Source organism: Mustelus asterias, chromosome 3 (assembly GCF_964213995.1).
Source record: "Mustelus asterias chromosome 3, sMusAst1.hap1.1, whole genome shotgun sequence".
NCBI lineage: Eukaryota > Metazoa > Chordata > Chondrichthyes > Carcharhiniformes > Triakidae > Mustelus > Mustelus asterias.
In genome coordinates this window covers 82,068,701-82,089,847 of record NC_135803.1, presented here as the reverse complement: position 1 = coordinate 82,089,847, position 21,147 = coordinate 82,068,701, and the positions used below count along the sequence as shown (strand labels likewise).

General features: G+C 44.0%; 1 protein-coding gene across 1 annotated transcript in view; it reads left to right on the top strand.

The window, feature by feature from the left end:
- LOC144491448 (ephrin type-B receptor 1) overlaps positions 1–21,147 on the top strand; it is a 596,080-nt gene that overhangs the window by 227,997 nt on the left and 346,936 nt on the right. Inside the window, exon 3 of the mRNA XM_078209272.1 lies at positions 11,938–12,619. Within this exon, the coding sequence (XP_078065398.1) occupies positions 11,938–12,619 (682 nt within the window). The remainder of the gene's footprint in view (positions 1–11,937; positions 12,620–21,147) is intronic.

Genomic DNA, 21,147 nt, shown 5'->3' with positions numbered 1-21,147 from the left:
AATTTTAAGACTATAGCTCTTAATCTAGACTCCCCCAATCAAAGGATATAGTTTTTTGCCATCTGTTGCATGAATTCCTTTCATCATCTTCAGTGGTTTAGTATCTGGTTGGTGAGATTTCAGGATATTGAGATAAATATAGATAAAAATGATGAAATGTCCTTTGGAATGCTACTGTCCTGCAGGGAAATGCCAGGTGCAGGAAGCAACAGGCTAGAGATGTGGTGATGGAGAGACACTCTATGTAGCTCGGTTTGATTACCTCTGGGACTTTGGGAGTATTTACACATCATTTAATCTCAGGGGATTAAGTAGTTTTGGAGCCGATTTAATATCAGCACAAGTGATATGCGGCCTTTGGAAGTGGTAGATTTGATGTCCTTCTCCGGTTCCACACTTTTTATATTCCATACCTTTTAAAACTGGGCTTTTAAGTCGGAATCTGAATGTTTGGCATTCCTACAGTCAGCTCCTGTTTCACAAACTAGTGGCAGATTCATTAAGGAGATTATAACTCATTCAAAACCCATTCAATTTCATGAGATTAAAACTGGGCTCGTAGATTTGGTCAAGGAGCCAACCCCTCCATTCTGATCAGAAAAGGCCGAAAGGCTTGCCTCTAGGTAGCAACTTTGAAGACTCCAGCTCAGAATGTTTTTACAGCCAGTGAAATATTTTTAAAATGCAGTGACTTTTGTAATGGAGAACACATGGCAGCCATTTTGTGCGCAGCAAACTCCCACACACTGTAACATTAGAGAATTTATGTTTTATTGATGTTGGTTGAGGGGAAATATTCACCAGGCACTGGAATAACTTAAGTACAAAAGCAAAATACTCCACATACTGGAAATTTGAAATAAATACAGAAAATACTGGAAACACCCAGTAAGTCAGGCAGCATCTGTGGAAAGAGAAACATGGAATGAACGATTCAGATCACTGAACAATCATCATTGGGATAACGCCCCTGGTCATCTGCCAATTCTTGGCACACTATTTTTGATGTCCATCTGAGAGAGCAGATGTGGGCCTTTGTTTATCTTACCCAAAGATGAAAATGGGGACAGGGTGGGGGTGTATCTTCGTGGAAACTTCCAGTGGACGCAGGTTACTCAGTCAGTCGCGGCACGGTGGCATAGTGGTTAGTACTGCTGCCTCACAGCGCCAGGGTCCCAGGTTTGATTCCTGGCTCGGTCACTGTCTGTGTGGAGTTTGCACGTTCTCCCCATGTTTGCGTGGGTTTCCTCCAGGTGCTCCGGTTTCCTCCCACAGTCCAAAGAAATGCGGATTAGGTGGATTGGCCATGCTAAATTGCCCCTTAGTGTCAGGGAGATTAGCAGGGTAACTGTGTGGGGTTACAGGATAGGGCCTGGGTGGGATTGTGGTTGGTACAAATTCTGGCCTCCTTCTGTACTGTAGGGATTCTATGGTAATGTTTGAAAAGACTGGCTCAGCAGAAGAAACAGCTTGAATTTAATCCAGTGAAAAGTGAGGCTTTACATTGACCCAGGCTGAAAGCTAAATCACGAAAGCCTGAGTGTTCGAAATTGAGTTGGCATGAAGCTAAATTGGTTAATGCCATATCCATTTGAATTGATCAAGGGGCTGAGGCTAATGGCTTTAGAATCATAGAACCCTACAGTGCAGAAAGAGGCCATTCGGCCCATCGAGTCTGCACCGACCACAATCCCACCCAGGCCCTACCCCCATATCTCTATATATTTTATCCACTAATCCCTCTAATCTACGCATCTCAGGAAACTAAGGGGCGATTTTATCATGGCCAATCAACCTAATCCGCGCATCTTTGGACTGTGGGAGGAAACCGGAGCACCCGGAGGAAACCCACGCAGACATGAGAATGTACAACTCCACACAGACAGTGACCCGAGCTGGGAATCGAACCCAGGTCCCTGGAGCTGTGAAGCAGCAGTGCTAACCACTGTGCTACCGTGCCGCCCCTTAATGTTGATCCAGCCTTTAAAGCAAACCCAAAGCTCCATCTCAACCAGAGTGCTGTGGTAATAACTGGAGGCGACTCAATGTGACTCCAACACCAAAAAGGGTTTTTAAACTATGGCTGGAATTCTCCAGCCATTTCCCACCGGCGGGATTCTCTGGTCCCGCTGCAATGAATGGAGATTTGACTGAATACCAAATTCTCCGTCCTTGCGTGCAGTGGTGGTGGGGCAGGAACTGCTGGAGAATTCTGGCTTATAACTACTTACACTCTAAAAGTCTGACAGAACCATTGCACAGGTCTGCTCTCTTCTCCTCCTTGGCTCCAACTGAACTCCTCCCAATCACTGGGACTTGCGCCCTTGCTCACGATTGGCTTGGTTTCTCGTGCCTCTATCCAATAGGGTCTGGCCCAATCAAGTGGCTTGCAAAAGATCGTCTCTTAAAGTGGCCCACGTTACCACAGCTGACATATTCTATGTGATTGTAATTCACTTTGGTTTTTCTGAAGGTTTATTCTTTACACCCTGTCATTGTCTAATTGTTTCCACTTCTCGGTATCTGCCATGACTTGGTTGGTAGCACTCTTACCATTGGGTCAGATGGTTCTGTGTTAAAGTCACACCCCAAGACAGGAGCTCAAAAATCAAGGCTGACCCTCCAGTACAGTTCCTAAGGAGCACTGCTCTGTTGGAGGTGCAATCTTTTGGATCTTAAACCATCAAGTGGATGTAAAAGATACCATAGCAGTATTTTGAAGAAAAGCACAGGAGTTCTACCTAGTGTTCCGGCCAATATTGATGCCTCAATCAACATAGTTGGTCAGCATCACATTGCTGTTTGTGGGAGCTTACAGTGCGGATATTGGCTGTGATTTCCAGCATTTCAATAGCGACTGCCCTTCAAATGTACTTCATACAGCTTTTAGAAATGGCGTAATGATGCTGTATATCTTTAGACAGGTTGCCTTAAATGAGTAAAAAAAAGTAAAACTTTTTGAAATGTTCTATGAGAAAAAACAGTAACTGTCAAAATCCAGTGACTGACTATCCGTCTATCACCATGCAGTCTCGGCAAGTGCAGGCACTGTTACCCGTTGCTCTCTTGTCATTATTGTCTTTTATCTTGTACCGATTAAAATGTAAAATACTGTGATTAGGATGCTTTCAACTCACTTACATTCCATTTACATTCCCTTCCATGGGCTGATCCAGAAAATGCAGAAAAAATATATTGGACCATAATTTGCTGTCAAGATAGTGATGAGGCTAATGACGCACACAGTTAGTACTATGAAAATGCTGGAGTAACTAACATAGAAATCCAAAAGTTGCTGTCCAAGATGCACTGTTCTGCCATTAGTTTCGTGAAAATGGCAACTTGCTACCTGGAATAAAATTATTGCATTTGCATCTTGAATTTGAGCTAATCTTGCCGCCAGAAAGTTAATTGTCATTCATTTCAACCTAAGCACTCTTTAAATGTTAGTGGCACCAAAAGTTGACTATCACATGTATGGACTCTCATTCCTTCAGGCAGCAATTGTTGTTGGAGATTTCAACAAGGAAAATGTAATTTTGCTTTACCTTGTCATTCTCTTTTTTTCTCTGTCACACTCCAATATTTCTTTCGGTCTCTTTATTTCTCTATCAGTAAATTTGACATTGAATTCACCCACTCTAATTTATTAACAAGACTTCAGACTGGTTAAGGAAAAACACAAGTCACCTGTCCACTTCATGTAGCTGCCTAGTTTCCTTCACTGCGCAGTTACTAGTTTGCACTTGTGACAAAATATTGTTGTGTTTAAAGGACAAGATCAGGTCGAATTATTATTGTCCTGGGCATAAAACTATTAACTGGAATTTTAAAAATACATTAATACATTGAACATTAATGTTCCCTTCCATGGGCTGATCCAGAAAATGCAGAAAAAATATATTGGACCATAATTTGCTGTCCAAAGATGTGCGGGTTAGGTGGATTGGCCATGCTAAATTGCCCCTAGTGTAAGGGAGATTAACAGGGTAAATATGCGAGGTTACGGGAATAGGGCCTGGGTGGGATTGCGGTTGGTGTAGACTCGATGGGCCAAACGGCCTCCTTCTGCACTGTAGGGATTCTATGATTAGTTAAGAAAAATGTATCTGTCAAATATTAACCAAAAATTACAAAATCTGTGATTTTACAAAATGGTTGTAACCTTTTTCCACCTGCTCCTTTAGATCAGAGCATTAACCAGCTTCTCTTTAACATCTTTTTATTCTGGGACGAATTGCAATCCAAACATCAGCAACTTTCATCGGCTAGAGATCTCATTAACATATATAATTAGGCTCCCTGTCCAAATGAGCTGAACTGAAATGCACTGGCACATTGACAGTGGACAGTAGGATGGTATGCAGAATCATCAAGGGCTAAGCAAAGGAACTCAGTGTTCAATTTCTCGATCCTCGCTTGTCTAGATACACTTGGCAGTTCATGTTACTGAGACATAAGGGAACCTAACTGTATAATTCTATCAACCATGGGTCACATTAACCAAGTGACCCTGACAACTGGCGATTTGATGAACCAATGCTGGAAGGGGTGGACTTTGTGCCAGGAGACAGGAGTTGAAGCTGGCACCCTGGACTTATTTAGGAAGCTGCTGCAGTGGGAATATGACAGATGTGAGATTTGGCAAGATCCATCCATGCCTAAACATTCTTTGCAAACTAAATGCTGATGAGTTACAACATGATGCAGTAAAGACAGATGATACTAGAAATACTCAGCAGCTCTGAGTTATCAACCAGAAACCATGGGCGGGATTTTCCACGCATCTGTGTGTGTTTTGCAGCGGCGGAGGTGGCCCACCATTGGCCGGCGGCAGGATCTTCTGGTCCCGCCGTTGTCAACGGGATTTGCCATTGAATGCACCCCTTGCCTGGTTTCTCTCTCTCCACAGATGCTTCTCTCTTCACAGATACTGCCTGACTTGCTGAGTTTTTCCTGCTTTCCAGTTTTTATTTCAGATTTCCAACATCTGCAGTATTTTGCCCATACAATGTGAGTCGTTTGATATATTGCAATCATAGCTTGCTGAGGAGGATTCCTAAAGCTCTCTAACATTAGGGTTTTCCTCACCTCATGTCTCACTGTGTTGTAGACTAATAGAGATTGATTGCCATGATTGATGCATTTGAACAGAAGCTAGATTAATACACAAGAGAGCATTAGGAGGCTATACTAGTAGAATAAAACAATGTAGGGTGGAGGAGGCTCATGTGGAGCATAGGCACTGGGGTAATCCATACAGGCCGAGCAACCTTTCTGTGCAGTAGACTCAATGTAATTGAATAATGAATCAACCATCCCATTATCATGGTATCATGTGACTACCAGGATGATCAAAATAGAAAGACCTTGGTCTTTTTTATCCAGCAATTCCTTTATTGCTATTTAATTGTTGACCACACTTAACTAACTATTTCCACCAACGAATAATTGCAATTAAATTTCTCCATCAAACAATTTATGATTAAGTGCTAACCAGAAGGTGATTACAGCCAACAGCTTCCACTTTATCACACTGCTATAGTTAAAACTTTGCTTAAAATAAGAAACACCACTTAACCTGTAACAGATTCTCCAGCTTCACATTCCTTAGTCTACTTGTAATTGTAAAGGTTGCATGAATAATACAATTAATTACATTGAACTTTGATTAATTCACTTGGTGTGAGTCAAACAGTGGAAATGAACAGTTTGTCTGTGACCTCAGTACAAATATGAATTAATAGGGTCAGCATTTTATAGGGAATTAATTTGAAAAAAAATTGCACAGTGGAAGACATTTTGGTTTTATACATAAGCTGGACTCAAATTGCCTTCTCAATGAGGGAGCTGTCAACGCTGCTAATGAATTAATTTTCAAAATCAGTTATAATTTTATTGCAAAATCCCAGGATTAAACTACTGAGGAAGCAATCTTAATTATCCGTGAGTTCAGTTGGGATTCAATTAAACCTGAAGCTACTGAGAGATGATTTCAGAGCACCTGTAGGTTGTTCCTGCAGCCTGGGCATCATTCTGAATTTATCAAACATTTCCTCACAATACAAATGCCTGCCTGCTTTAATTTTTCCATTAAATTGAGAACTGACTAACAATGAGTTGAACTGGCAGAAGCAGAAGACAGCAGGCATTGCATTTGCTTTTTCCTGAAACTGGCCAAATCTCCAGGTGGAAGTGAATTCATTGGCTTAAGCTGTCAGGTCATTGTGGGAGCCGAGTGGTGGGAATTGTCTGGGATGGTTGGTGATGTGTTGACAGCACTCAAACTGTTGCCTCAATGCATTTGCGTAATCATTGCAATTGGACAGGGATACAAAGCACATTATTAGTGAGAGTGAAAGATTAAACAGTGACCAGGAACAATGAAAAGTTTATGCCACAACAGGGCAACATATGAGGCCCAATGCTGATTGTCTAAGGATAATTAATCACAGAGCAATCAACCGATATTCAGAAAGTGGCTACAAAGAAATCACGACAGTTACAAAACAAATCAATTCTATAGCTAATACATTCTTACCATTCTGCCTTCTCCGATGCCAACCACAATATACCATATATAGGTATATAAAGGTATACCAATATACCTTTTTGGTTAATGACACTATCCCCAGGATTTGCCAGTCAGACATCTACCAGAAGCTTAGGTAGATTGAGTTGCTGATTTGAATTTTACAGTGAAGAATGAAATAAGGTACAAAAATGGCCTCAACTCAAAAATGGAATTGTTTCCCCTTCCTCCAGAAGCTGTTTTATAAATTGTGTTGCACACTGAATTTACAGCCTGAAATGAAAAAAATGTAATTAATAAATAAGAAACTCCAGCAGCAAGTAAGAGTAACAACCCTCCCACCTCACGCCATGCCACCCATACGACCCTCCCACCGCACAGCACTTCCCACAGTACCCAATCTCTCCCCACCCTAGCAAAAGCCCCAAACTCTCCTGCCCCTCCAAAAGCCCCTGACCTCCCCACACCCCTGCAACAGCCTCCCAGTGTCTCCCTCACCCCTCCAACACCCCCAAACGTACTATTTCATGTCTGTATCGAATCAATGGGCCTTTCAAAAGTGCCAGGACCACTAATCTGCCTGAAGGTTAGAAGCAGCAGCGCACCACGTCTGTGAAATTGACTTGACAGACCAGCTTTATAAAATTTCAGTACTCAGCCTGAAGCTTCCAATCTTTTTTAAGTCTGCAGTTCTGCCACTGGCAGTTCAGACTGGGGGACATCATGAGACACCATTTAGAGCAAAGAACCATTCTCACACCTTTAGCCCTGGGCTCTGGTGTTTGGAACAGACTTCATCTCCCTATTCTGAGCCCTGAACAATATAATGTTGGTTTGAGGGGTAAATATTGATCTAAACAGCAAGATAACCTCCCTGCTCTTTTTCAGAATGGTGATATGGAATCATTTATATGTTCAGCTGAACGAGCATAGAATCCCTACAGTGCAGAAGGAGGCCATCGGGTCTGCACGGACAACAATCCCACCCAGGCCCTATCCCCATAACCCTACATATTTACCCCACTAATCTCTCTAACATACACATCCCGAGACACTAAGGGGCAATTTAGCATGGCCAATGCACCTAACCCACATATCTTTGGACTGTGGGAGGAAACCAGAGCACCCAGAGGAAACCCACTCAGACACAGGGAGAACATGCAAACTCCACTCAGACAGTGACCCAAGCCGGGAAATGAACCAAGCTGCTGGAGCTGTGAGGCAGCAGTGCTAGCCATTGTGCCACTGTGCCACAGATGGGGTCTCGGTTTAAAGAGATGACACCTCCAAGAGTGCAACACTCCCTTGGTGCTACATTGAGTGCGTCAGCTGGATTATGTGCTCAAGTCTCTGGAGAGGCAGCTACAGATCTTCCTTCAAGTGTCCCTCCTTCAAACAGAGGAGGAGAAAACATGAGTATAGGTCTTCTGGGGACAATAAAACTGCTTTCTGTGCTTGTTTCAACCTGGAAAGGTTGAACATTATCTGTTTATGCAACAACGATTACAATGACTTCTTCGCATGGAATACTCAGGAGGACAGAGTTTATGACAATAAACATAGGTTTCAATGAAATAGACCAAGACTCACTAAATGCCACTGATTTGCCAGACAATTATCCTCCCTCCTAAAATGTCGGCATAGTCTATATTTTTTGTACAGATGTCATTAAAACAAAATTAGCTTCCCTATATTTTCCTCAGCAGTTGAAAAGCAGTGCTTATTGATTTGAGGCAAATTAACATTAATTGCCTGCTGAAAACAAACAGTTCAATTGCAAGGCAAATAAATAAATAAAAGATTGTGCCGGCTGCAAGCTCCATGATTAATTCCATTATGTGGATGAGAAAAGACATTCCTGTTGGAACAGCCCGCAGCATAATTCCTTGTTAGATCGTAAAAATCACATTAATGCTTGCAAACGATATGTTTGGAGTGCAATTATTGCAGTCATTGCAGGAATAAACTTTAAGTGGAACCAGATAATGTTTCTTAATGAGTGGGTAGCCAATGAATGATGTTAGTTATCACCTGCTAACCAGATTGGGATATATCCAAATATCCGATTGCTGAGCTGGGGATTATTTTGTGATAGTCAATGGTGATGAGCAATCATTGACTATCTACTGCTCAATATTTTATTCTCACAGCTACAGTTAATGTGAGGAATGTAAAAGGAGCAAGAGGTTGTCACTTGAACCTTCAAAGGTTACCTCAGAAACCCCACTCCTGTTAAGGACCTACTTCAGCATATTAAATACTCTTATGTTCTCTAGTCCCCTCTCTGTTCTCCCTAACTCCCTCTTCAACTCCCCAGACTTTCCTCACTCCATACCTCTTCTTGTTCCTGGAACTCCCTACCCATAAGTGAAAAATGGATTAAGGCTGTGACTCTCTGTATTTAAGTTTTATTTCACACATACTGTGTACCTGACATAATTCCAGATCCTGGCATTGATTCTGGATTCTTTTCTTTGAACACTGAACCTAGAATTGCTGACTGAGTGAGACAGATGTTTGACTTTTGACCTTGGGCGGCACAGCGGTTAGCACTGCTGCCTCACAGTGACAGGGACCCGGGTTCAGTTCTGGCCTTGGGTTACTGCATTTGTGTGCAATTTACATGTTCTCCCTGTGTCTGCGTGGGTATCCTCCGGGTGGTCCGGTTTCCTCCCACAGCCCAAAGGTGTGCAGGTTGGGTGGACTGTCCATGGTAAATGCATAGGGTTGGTTACAGAATGGTTGGGGGGGGTGGGGGAGCTGGGTAAGATACCTTCTCAGAGGAGCCCAACAAATAGTTATTGGGAAGCAAGAGAGTGTCAGCTTGGCTCAGTTGGTAGCGCTCTTGCCTCTGAACATGAAGGTCATGGGTTCAATCCTCATTCTTGCACTTGATGATTCTCCTTCAATACAGTTCCCCAAAATTATTAGTGTTCAAAAATGCAGCAGCATCAGAACCTCCATGATTGTCCAGGAGTCTTAAGGAAACTAAAGATTAATCCGATGGACACTCCTGTCAACAAGCTCAGAGAAAAGTCATATGAATATATTTTTTAAGTATTTGGTTTGGGCTTTTTTATTTTTTATTTGTAAAGATTATTGTAGGCTGAAGGAGGAAAATGCAGGAACTTGGAGATGGGAGGTCATGTGGTGAATCCTCCTGATACGCAGTCACGTTGCAACCATCTTTAACATGAACCAGAATGTTCACACACACTGAAAATCAAAATATTGTGGATACTGGAAATCTGAAATAAAATGCACGTGTGGAGGAGAGGGTTTAGGAGTGAGATCCTCTGGCCTCCCCTCAGTTTTTCTCAGCGGCAGGATGCGGCATGCCATTCACTGGCAGTGGGACTCTCTGGTCCCTCTGTTGTCAATGGGAATTCCTATTGAAGCCAGCCCACGTTACTGGGAAACCCGAGGCAGGGGGTGCGCCGCTGGTGGAACCAGAGAATCCCATCGATGTGAATGGCCAGAAAATTCCGATCAATGCTTCACAGTCTTTCTTCTGGACTTGACACTCAGTTTGACAATTTTAGACCCTAATCTCTGCGACCCTTTGTTTTCTCTTCTTTGCTTGTTTTGGCTTTTCTCTTATTTTCATTCAGTCAGCTGCACACCTGCTCCAGGCATGTTTTTCCCCTTTGTTTCATTTCTTGCCCCATCACCATTCCCTTTGGCCCTGTGGGCTAACTTTTTCCGCCATTCAAGCTCTACTGCCTTTCAGCCAATCACAGATCTGTTCCTGACCTACATATCCCTTGCTCAAGACCTATCACATCTCTCACCTTTGCCAGCTCTCTGAAACATGAACTGTGTTTCTCTCCTCAGGTGTTGCCATAACCTGCTGAGTATTTCTAGTATTCTCTCTTTGTCACTCAACTTGTCCATGTGCTATAACCAGGTTTCAGGAGAGTAAATGCAATGTGCACTTGCTAGCGTAAGCTTCAAGCCTGAGGTTATCTGCGCATTTTAATTCCAAAGCCTCTGTTGAAAGCCACTTATCCAGTTCTCACTCCGCCCTATTTCTGTAACCACTTCCAGCCCTGCAGCCATCCAAAATATCTGCTATCTTCCAATTCTGGCTTCCTGTGTATTTTTTTTATTCACTCGTGGGACATGGGCGTCGCTGTCTGGCCAGCATTTATTGTCCATCCCTAGTTGAGAGTCAACCACATTGCTGTGACTGTGAAGTCACATGTAAGCCAGACCAGGTAAGGTTGGCAGGTTTCCTTCCTTAAAGGACATTAGCGAACCAGATGTGTTTTTCTGACAATTGACAATGGTTTCATGGTCATCAATAGATTCTTAATTCCAGACTTTTTTATTGAATTCAAATTCCACCATCTGCCATGGCAGGATTCAAATTCGGATCTCCAGAACATTAGCTGTGCTTCCTGGATTAATAGTCTAATGATAATACCACTAGGCCATTGCCTCCCCATTTTGCTGATTTTAATCTGTCCATGGTTAGTAGTTGTGCCTTCAACCACTTTGGCCAGAAGCACTGAAGTGTCCTCCTGAAACCTCCTTTCTCTCTCTTTTCTCCTTTTAAGGCATTCCCTAAAATTTGTCTCTTTCATCAAGCTTTTGGTCACCAGTTCCTGTATTTCCATATGCAGCAAAGTGCTAAATTTTCCCTGTTAGCCCTCCTATGAAATGTTTTAATATGTTAAAGATAATATATAAATACAATTTGTTTTCTACTTTTGGAGATGGCAGGGAAGTTCCAAGTTGCTCAGAAACCTTGTTGTTCCTGCCAGAAATCAGGTGGACTGACTCCAAGTCAAACATGTTCTCTCTGAAATGGAAATCGAATAGTAAGAATCACCCTCTAAAGAAAGATCTGATTTCAACTTTCCGATGGAACATTCTCTGTTTTACAGTGGTCTCGAGGAAAAAGGGTGAGACTTTAGACAGAAGCGGCACGGTAGCACAGTGGTTAGCACTGCTGCTTCACAGCTCCAGGGACCTGGGTTCGATTCCTGGCTTGGATCACTGTCTGTGTGGAATTTGCACATTCTCCTCGTGTCTGCGTGGGTTTTCTCCGGGTGCTCCGGTTTCCTCCCACAGTCCAAAGATGTGTGGGTTAGGTTGATTGGCCATGCTAAAAATTGCCCCTTAGTGTCCTGAGATGCGTAGGCTAGAGGGATTAGTGGGTAAAATATGTAGGGATATGGGGGTAGGGCCTGGGTGGGATTGTGGTCGGTGCAGACGCGATGGGCTGAATGGCCTCTTTCTGTACTGTAGGGTTTCTATGATTTCTATGAGAAGGTTTTGTCTGTGTTTCAATGCAGAATAATTTACATTAGTTGTGCAGACATGAGGAAGCTTTAAACCTGACCATAACTATGTTGACTTGGTGACATCTGCTTTTGTCTTTTTCTTTTATTTCCTTACAGTGGGAAGAGGTGAGCGGCTATGATGAAAACCTCAATACCATCCGTACCTACCAGGTCTGCAATGTCTTTGAGTCCAATCAAAATAACTGGCTGTGGACCACTTTTGTCAACCGCAAAGGTGCCCAGCGCATTTACGTGGAGATGAGGTTTACTGTACGTGACTGCAGCAGTATACCTAATGTCCCAGGCTCCTGCAAAGAAACATTCAATTTGTATTATTATGAGACTGACTCTGGGCTGACCGTCCAAGGGGCAGCACTGTGGGCCGAGATGCCGTACCTCAAGGTGGACACCATTGCTGCGGACGAGAGCTTCTCCCAGGTGGACTTTGGTGGCAGGCTGATGAAGGTTAACACTGAGATCCGCAGCTTTGGACCTCTGAGCAAGAATGGTTTTTATCTGGCCTTTCAGGACTATGGCGCCTGCATGTCCCTGCTCTCCGTCCGGGTCTTTTTCAAGAAGTGCCCAAGAGTCATTCAGAACTTTGCCACCTTTGCTGAGACCATGACGGGCACAGAGAGCACCTCACTGGTCATCGCCAAGGGCACCTGTGTGCAGAACGCTGAAGAGGTTGATGTGCCCATCAAACTCTACTGCAACGGTGATGGAGAATGGATGGTGCCCATAGGGAGCTGCACTTGCAAGGCAGGCTACGAGCCGGAAAAGGCTATGGCATGCAGAGGTAAGGCAATGACACGTGTGGATGGGACAGTGGGGATAGCAGCCAACATTGACACATTCCTTCCTTTTCCAAACTTTGTCTGCTCCCTTTTGCTGTTTTGTCACTTTGTTCATTGTTATATGATCTGATGGGGGAAAAGGTTGTTTAACTGCTGCTTTGTTTTGACAACAGCCATCTTCTTATTTAGCAAGGAAGCCAGGTGAACTGGGAGAGGGGCAGAGCCACAGTGCTCTCAATAGGATCTTACAGGATGGCACCTTGCCCCCAATGTATACGCACGCATACATTGCGTATATTCAAAATGTATATGTTACATCCATTGTTAGTCTGCCCTGTGGCTCATACTACACCATTACTATAGCATGTGTCTCACTATGGGACACTACCATGTGGTAAATAATGCAGCCATACATCTGACCACAGCATGTTACATTGAAACAGTAAAACCTGGAGAAAATGCATAGAAAGACAAAACGTTCATTTATATAGAAATCCCAAATAGGGCTGGAGTTTTTCACCACCACACTTCCCAAATCCACAAGCCCAGCCAGGAGGCATTGTGAAGTATGACAGGTTCACCACCTGCCCACCCATCCCTGACCCAGTCCCTGTATTATAGTAGGCAAACAGGTGCTGAAGTCAGCTACACACCCATCATAATGGAATAACAAAATAATGGGCGATTGAGTGGTTAAGAAGCCAATTGATCCAAATATTATGCTGCCCTTGCCATAATACAGTTGGCAGGTGCAGGCGGGCGGGAGAGAAAAGGCCATTTTTTAAGAAAGCTGGTTAAAAGGTTACGCCGCTGTTTAAAAAAGGAAGTAGACAAAAGGCGGGTAACTACAGGCCGGTTAGCTTAACGTCCGTAGTTGGAAAGATGCTAGAGTCCATTATTAAAGAGGAAATAACAGAGCACCTGAATAAGAATGGTTCGATCAAGCAGACGCAGCATGGATTCATGAAGGGAAAGTCGTGTTTGACGAATCTACTGGACTTTTATGAAGATGTCACTAGTGCGGTTGACAGAGGGGAACCGGTGGATGTGGTGTTTTTAGATTTCCAGAAGGCGTTCGATAAGGTGCCTCACAAAAGGTTGCTGCAGAAGATTGGGGTACACGGAGTTAGGGGTAAGGTGTTGGCGTGGATTGGGGATTGGCTATCTAACAGGAAGCAGAGAGTTAGGATAAATGGGTGCTTTTCTGGTTGGCAGTTGGTGACCAGTGGCGTGCCGCAGGGATCGGTGCTGGGGCCTCAATTGTTTACCATTTACATAGATGATCTGGAGGAGGGGACTGAATGTAGGGTATTCAAGTTTGCTGATGACACGAAGGTGAGTGGGAAAGCAAATTGCGTGGAGGACGCGGAAAGTCTGCAGAGAGATTTGGATAGGCTGAGCAAGTGGGCGAGGATCTGGCAGATGGAATATAACGTTAGCAAATGTGAGGTTATCCACTTTGGAAGAAATAATAGTAAATATTATTTAAATGGAGAAAAATTACATCGTGCGACTGTGCAGAGGGACCTGGGGGTCCTTGTGCACGAATCGCAAAAACTCAGTCTGCAGGTGCAGCAGGTGATCAAGAAGGCGAATGGAATGTTGGCCTTTATCGCGAGGGGGATAGAATATAAAAGCAGGGAGGTCTTGCTGCAACGGTACAAGGCACTGGTGAGGCCGCAACTGGAGTACTGTGTGCAGTTTTGGTCCCCTTATTTGCTAAAGGATATATTGGCCTTGGAGGGAGTGCAGAGAAGGTTCACCAGGTTGATACCGGAGATGAGGGGTGTAGCTTATGAGGAGAGATTAAACAGATTGGGTCTGTACTCGTTGGAGTTTAGAAGGATGAGGGGTGATCTTATAGAGACATATAAGATAATGAAGGGGCTGGATAGGGTAGAGGTGGAGAGATTCTTTCCACTTAGAAGGGAAACCAGAACTAGAGGGCACAGCCTCAAAATAAGGGGGGGCCGGTTCAGAACAGAGTTGAGGGGGAACTTCTTCTCTCAGAGGGTAGTGAATCTCTGGAATTCTCTGCCCATTGAAGTGGTGGAGGCTTCCTCATTGAATATGTTTAAATCACGGGTAGATAGTTTTCTGATCGATAAGGGAATTAGGGGATATGGGGAGCAGGCGGGTAAGTGGAACTGATTCGCTTCAGATCAGCCATGATCTTGTTGAATGGCGGGGCAGGCTCGAAGGGCCAGGTGGCCTACTCCTGCTCCTATTTCTTATGTTCTTAAAGGTAGTGAGGTACATCATTCCGCAGGTGTCCTCTCTGCATGCCCTTCTTACTCCCTGACCATTACCTCCAACCTATCTCTCGCCAGGATTCATTTCCCCTTCATTCATGGACCTCCTTGCAGTCCCAGCAGTGCCCACTTCTGAGCTCTGGTGCTGTTGGGACTCATGATGTGGAGATGCCAGCGTTGGACTGGGGTAAACACAGTAAGAAGTTTAACAACACCAGGTTAAAGTCCAACAGGTTTATTTGGTAGCAAACCGACAGAGCTGCCAACCAATCAGACGTTCCACTCTCTCCTCATTCATTGCTGAGTAATATGGAGCCACCAACTACTCACCAGACACCCCCCAGTAAATCTCAGCTCCTGGGTTCTAAAGTTGGCCAGCTTCTGCTACTCTGTACAATATCGTGAAGGTTTACTCTGTTGTTTGTGACACTTTTGAACATACATGACAGTAAAAGGTGGGGTTTATCCTGCTTCCTTTTAATATAATTTATACTGCAATGCTTGTATGTACAGACATATTACTGTCGCAGGAAAAAGTAAGAATTACAATTATAACCCAGGCAAATATTAAATATAGTACTGAGCAAGTTAAATATAGTAATGTAGTGGCTAGATCAGCAACCCCCTGGTCCTGAGATCCAGAGTAAATTACAATATTGAATTCAGTCCATCTGATCATTTGTGGACTGGCACCCAAACAAAACCTATAAAAACCCAACTGATTCACCAGTGCCATTCATAATAAAGGCATTGAGTACAAAAGAAAGAAGTTACGGAGAATCTTTATAAAACATCAATTCGGCCTCAGTTGGATTATCATATCTCATTCTGGGCATCACACTTTAGGCTGGATTTGATGCTCTCATCCCTGTAGTGAGTTTGGATTTGGGGATGGCATTTAATAAGGTGAAGGGTGTGGACCCAGTCACCTTCCTACCTGTACCCCGGTAAATTGCAGCAGGAGGTCCATGGATGGCCTTCCCATCCCACCACCAATTGAGGCCCATTAGTGGCCTGTTAATGTACAATTAATAAACCCAGTGGCGGGTAGGCCTGTTGCCATGTGGAGGGCACACAGCACAAATCTGTGTGGGTTGCTTATGGTCTCCCAGGGGTGATTCGTCATTTAAGGACACAGTGCAAGATTGAGGAATCGAGAAGGGAGGCTAACAGAGAGCCATCCCCTATGCTTGTTGCTGACCCTCCTACACCAACACCCTAAGAATCTCCACTCCACAAAGAACTTCCCACCATCACGCACCTTTGCCTTGCCCACTCTGTGACCCTTGGCCTCTGAACATGGAACATAGAACAGTACAGCACAGAACAGGCCCTTCGGCCCACAATGTTGTGCCGAGCTTTATCTGAAACCAAGATCAAGCTATCCCACTCCCTTTCATTCTGGTGTGCTCCATGTGCCTATCCAATAACCGCTTAAATGTTCCTAAAGTGTCTGACTCCACTATCACTGCAGGCAGTCCATTCCACACCCCAACCACTCTCTGAGTAAAAAACCTACCTCGGACATCCTTCCTATATCTCCCACCATGAACCCTATAGTTATGCCCCCTTGTAATAGATCCATCCACCCGAGGAAATAGTCTTTGAACGTTCACTCTATCTATCCCCTTCATCATTTTATAAACCTCTATTAAGTCTCCCCTCAACCTCCTCCGCTCCAGAGAGAACAGCCCCAGCTCCCTCAACCTTTCCTCATAAGACCTACCCTCCAAACCAGGCAGCATCCTGGTAAATCTCCTTTGCACTCTTTCCAGCGCTTCCACATCCTTCTTATAGTGAGGTGACCAGAACTGCACACAATATTCCAAATGTGGTCTCACCAAGTTCCTGTACAGTTGCAGCATAACCCCACAGCTCGTAAACTCAAACCCCCGTTAATAAAAGCTAACACACTATAGGCCTTCTTCACAGCTCTATCCATTTGAGTGCCAACCTTCAGAGATCTGTGAATATGGACCCCAAGATCTCTCTGTTCCTCCACAGTCTTCAGAACCCTACCTTTGACCCTGTAATCCACATTTGAATTTGTCCTACCAAAATGAATCACCTCACATTTGTCAGGGTTAAACTCCATCTGCCATTTTTCAGCCCAGCTTTGCCTCCTATCTATGTCTCTTTGCAGTCAACAACAGCCCTCCACCTCATCCACTACTCCACCAATCTTGGTATTATCAGCAAATTTACTGATCCACCCTTCAACCCCCTCCTCTAGGTCATTTATAAAAATCACAAATAGCAGAGGACCAAGCACTGATCCCTGTGGCACTCCGCTAGCAACCTGCCTCCAGTCCGAAAATTTTCCATCCACCACCACCCTCTGTCTTCGATCAGATAGCCAGTTACCTATCCAATCGGCCAACTTTCCCTCTATCCCCACACCTCCTTACTTTCATAGAATCATAGAAACCCTACAGTGCAGAAAGAGGCCATTTGGCCCATCGAGTCTGCACCGACCACAATCCCACCCAGGCCCTCCATATTTACCCACTAATCCCTCTAACCTACGCATCTCAGGACACTAAGGGGCAATTTTAGCATGGCCAATCAACCTAACCCGCACATCTTTGGACTGTCATATCCCCTTCATCATTTTTCTTCATAAGCCGACCATGGGGTCTAGGTTTCATCATAAGCCGACCATGGGGGACCTTATCAAACGCCTTACTAAAATCCATGTATATGACATCAACTGCCCTACCTTCATCAACACACTTAGTTACCTCCTCAAAAAATTCTATCAAATTTGTGAGGCACGACTTACCCTTCACGAATCCGTGCTGACTATCCCAGATTAATCCGCATCTTTCTAAATGGTCGTAAATCCCATCCCTAAGGACCTTTTCCATCAACTTACCCACCACCGAGGTAAGACTAACCGGTCTATAATTACCAGGGTCATTTCTATTCCCTTTCTTAAACAGAGGAACAACATTCGCCAGTCTCCAATCCTCTGGCACCACCCCCGTGGACAGTGAGGACCCAAAGATCAAAGCCAAAGGCTCTGCAATCTCATCCCTTGCCTCCCAAAGAATCCTCTGGAGGGTGTATTTCCCACAGCAACCACCACCTTCCTGTTGGCACTGCTGAGAAAAGAGCTGCAATCTTTGATTGGCCCATTGTTCTCCGAAGACAGGACATCCTGCCCCTTGGATCCCATGAAAGTCCTGCTAGCGGTCTGTTAATTGCTGGATCGGATTGTAACACAATGGGCCTTCCGAGGAGGAGGCAGCACGGGTCTCCCATCGGCTCTCCAGGCAATGACCTCCATAAACTTGCCCCTGTTGACTCTATAAAATTCTCCACTTTGAGAAGGATGTGAAGGCATTCGAGAGAGCATAGAAAAGCTGTATAAAAATAGTTCCAGGGATGAGCAACTTCAGTTATGTGACTAGATTGAAAAGACTGGAGCTGTCCTCCTTGGAAAAGAGAAGGCTGAGAGGAGATTTGACAGAGTGTTCAAAATCATGAGGGGTCTGGAAAGAGCAGATAGAGAAAAACTGTTGCCATTGGTTGAAAGATTGAGAACCAGAGAGTTCTGATCTAAGGTGAATAGTAAAACAAAATGGCCACATGAGGAGAAACATTTTCCTGCAGTGATTGGTTAGGATCTGGAATGCCAATGCCTGAAAGTGTGGTGGATGCATATTTAAAAGGGAATTGGGCAAGTATCTGAAAAAATAACTTGCTGGGCTACTGGGACAGGGCAGCAGAGTGGCACTCATTAAGTTGCCCTTGCAGAGAGCTGGTACGGACACAGCCAAGCCGAATGACCACCTTCAGTTTTGTAAACATTCTATTGATTCTGTGCTGATCTTGCTTGGTCCTATTACAAGTGAATCCAAGTACACAGCCAAGATGGTTAATTATTGATGCTCTCTGTTGCAGCATTGGCCACACCAACAAAACTGTGGGGAAAGTGACTTGCCAACATTTCTCAGAAATGATACAAATCACAGCTTACATACAGCTTTCCCCCTCTCCTGGTATGAGTCACATGTCTGCAATGGATGTATATCCAATGTCATGATTCTACCTTGGTCAAAGTTGAATCTCTGCCAGGCCAAGAATTCTGTCATTAACTGCCAGATGCAGGAGGGGTGTTATTGGTGTCTGGTGCCTACCAGCCTGGTTGATAGAACCCATTCAAGGATGCATTCCCTGTTTTATTTGAGATGGCACTTAACCCATCCATCTAATGTAATAGAATGATGTTCATGTTATCTTCTGCAAGACTTTGAAAGTGCACTAACCATACTGGGAAATCATTCAACTCGCAGCAAGATACAGTAAGAGTGAAAGGAAATGAACAAATGGTGCAGCAATACTGAACTAAAATATCACTGCCTGCATATGTTGGTTAAATTTAAAGACTAAATTAGGCTAAAGTCAAGCTTGTACACAGAATGAGACAAAGCGATGGATCTGTTATTATGCTGTTCAGCTCTTTTTACACTTGTCAACTTGCACACAGTTATGCAAGTATTGCTTTTTTATGCATTCACTTGCCAGACAGAAACTCTTTGTACCTTTCAGTTGACTTGACAGTTATCACATACTGTAATTATGCCCTCCGGCTGACAGGCTTGCTTTAAGAGCACTCTGTGAGCCATTTTGACATGGGTTTTTATCAAGCATGCTAGGCCCCAGTGAAGTCCTTTTCACATCCCCCACTTTCCCTCTCCCAATGCAAATAGGATCTGTCTCTGGCATGCTTTAATCCCATGTTGTGATTTTAAACAGAGCAAATGAATAGCTCCGATGAGCACCTTAGTGTGTCGGGCTTGTTGATTTGAGAGTGCAAAGTTTAATGCTTTTAAGTACATAACATGCCATCAACCTCAATTAACATGAAAGAGCCCTTGAACTGCATTTTTTTTTCTGGAGGTGTGGAGAGGGGCGCAAAGGTGAAAGGATTAGAAAGAGTAGTAAATAGTAGGAGGAGGAGGTCTGGAGGGACCATTCAACCCCTCAAGCCTGTTCTGACATTCTATTAGATCATTGCTGACTTCAACTAAGATTTCCCCCCTTTGTTCAATTCCCCTTGATATCCTTATCAAACAAATATTTATCGATCTCAATCTATGGGTGAGTTTCTCCAGCCCCGCCCACCACTAGGATGATCAGGTCTCACTGAAAACCAATGGGATTTAGGCTGGAAAGCCGTATTTACCATGGTGGGTCCCATCAGAATGGAAAATCCCCCCTACAGAAGCTCCAATTGTCCCCCGGCATCCAGAGGCTATATTGAGGGAGAAAGTTCCAAATTTTCACTATCCTGTATGAAAAGTGTTTCCTGACCACTCCAGAGTGACCTGGCTCTAATTCTAAGGTTTGGCTTTCTCATCCTGGCTTTCCCACCTGAGGATATTGTCATTCTGTTTCTACTGATTAACTCCTTTAATCATTTCAGACACCTAACCTAAACTCTAAATTCCAGGGAATAGAAGTCAGGTTACTGCAAACTGTTCTCATGATTTAACTCTTTAAGCCCTGTTTATCACTCTGGTGAATCTCTACTGACTTCCAACACCAATATATCAGTCCTGTAATTGCAGTACTCCAAAAGGGGTCTTGCCAAGATTCTGCACAATGGAAACATATCAGTTCCTTTTATTTGCTTTTAAATCCTCTTGAGATATTGGACAACATGCCATTAGCCTTTTTGATTAATTATTATACCTGACTGCCCGCCTTCAACAGCACCAAATCCATAACCTCTATCAGATAGAAGGACAAAGGCAGCAGGTACCTGGGAACAGCTCGACCTGGAAGTTCCCCTTCAAACCATTCACCATCCTGACTTGGAAATATATCATCTTTCTTGCAGTGTTGCTGGGTCAAAATCCTGGAACTTCCTCCCGACCAGCACTGTGGATGTACCTCCGCATGATGTGGAGATGCCAGCGTTGGACTGGGGTAAACACAGTAAGAGTTTTAACAACACCAGGTTAAAGTCCAACAGGTTTATTTGGTAGCAAATACCATTAGCTTTCGGAGCGCTGCTCCTTTTTCAGATGGAGTGGAAATATGCTCTCAAACAGGGCACAGAGACCCAAAATCAAGTTACAGAATACTGATTAGAATGCGAATCTCTACAGCCAACCAGGTCTTAAAGATACAGACAATGTGAGTGGAGGGAGCATTAAGCACAGGTTAAACCTTTAACCTGTGCTTAATGCTCCCTCCACTCACATTGTCTGTATCTTTAAGACCTGGCTGGCTGTAGGGATTCGCATTCTAATCAGTATTCTGTAACT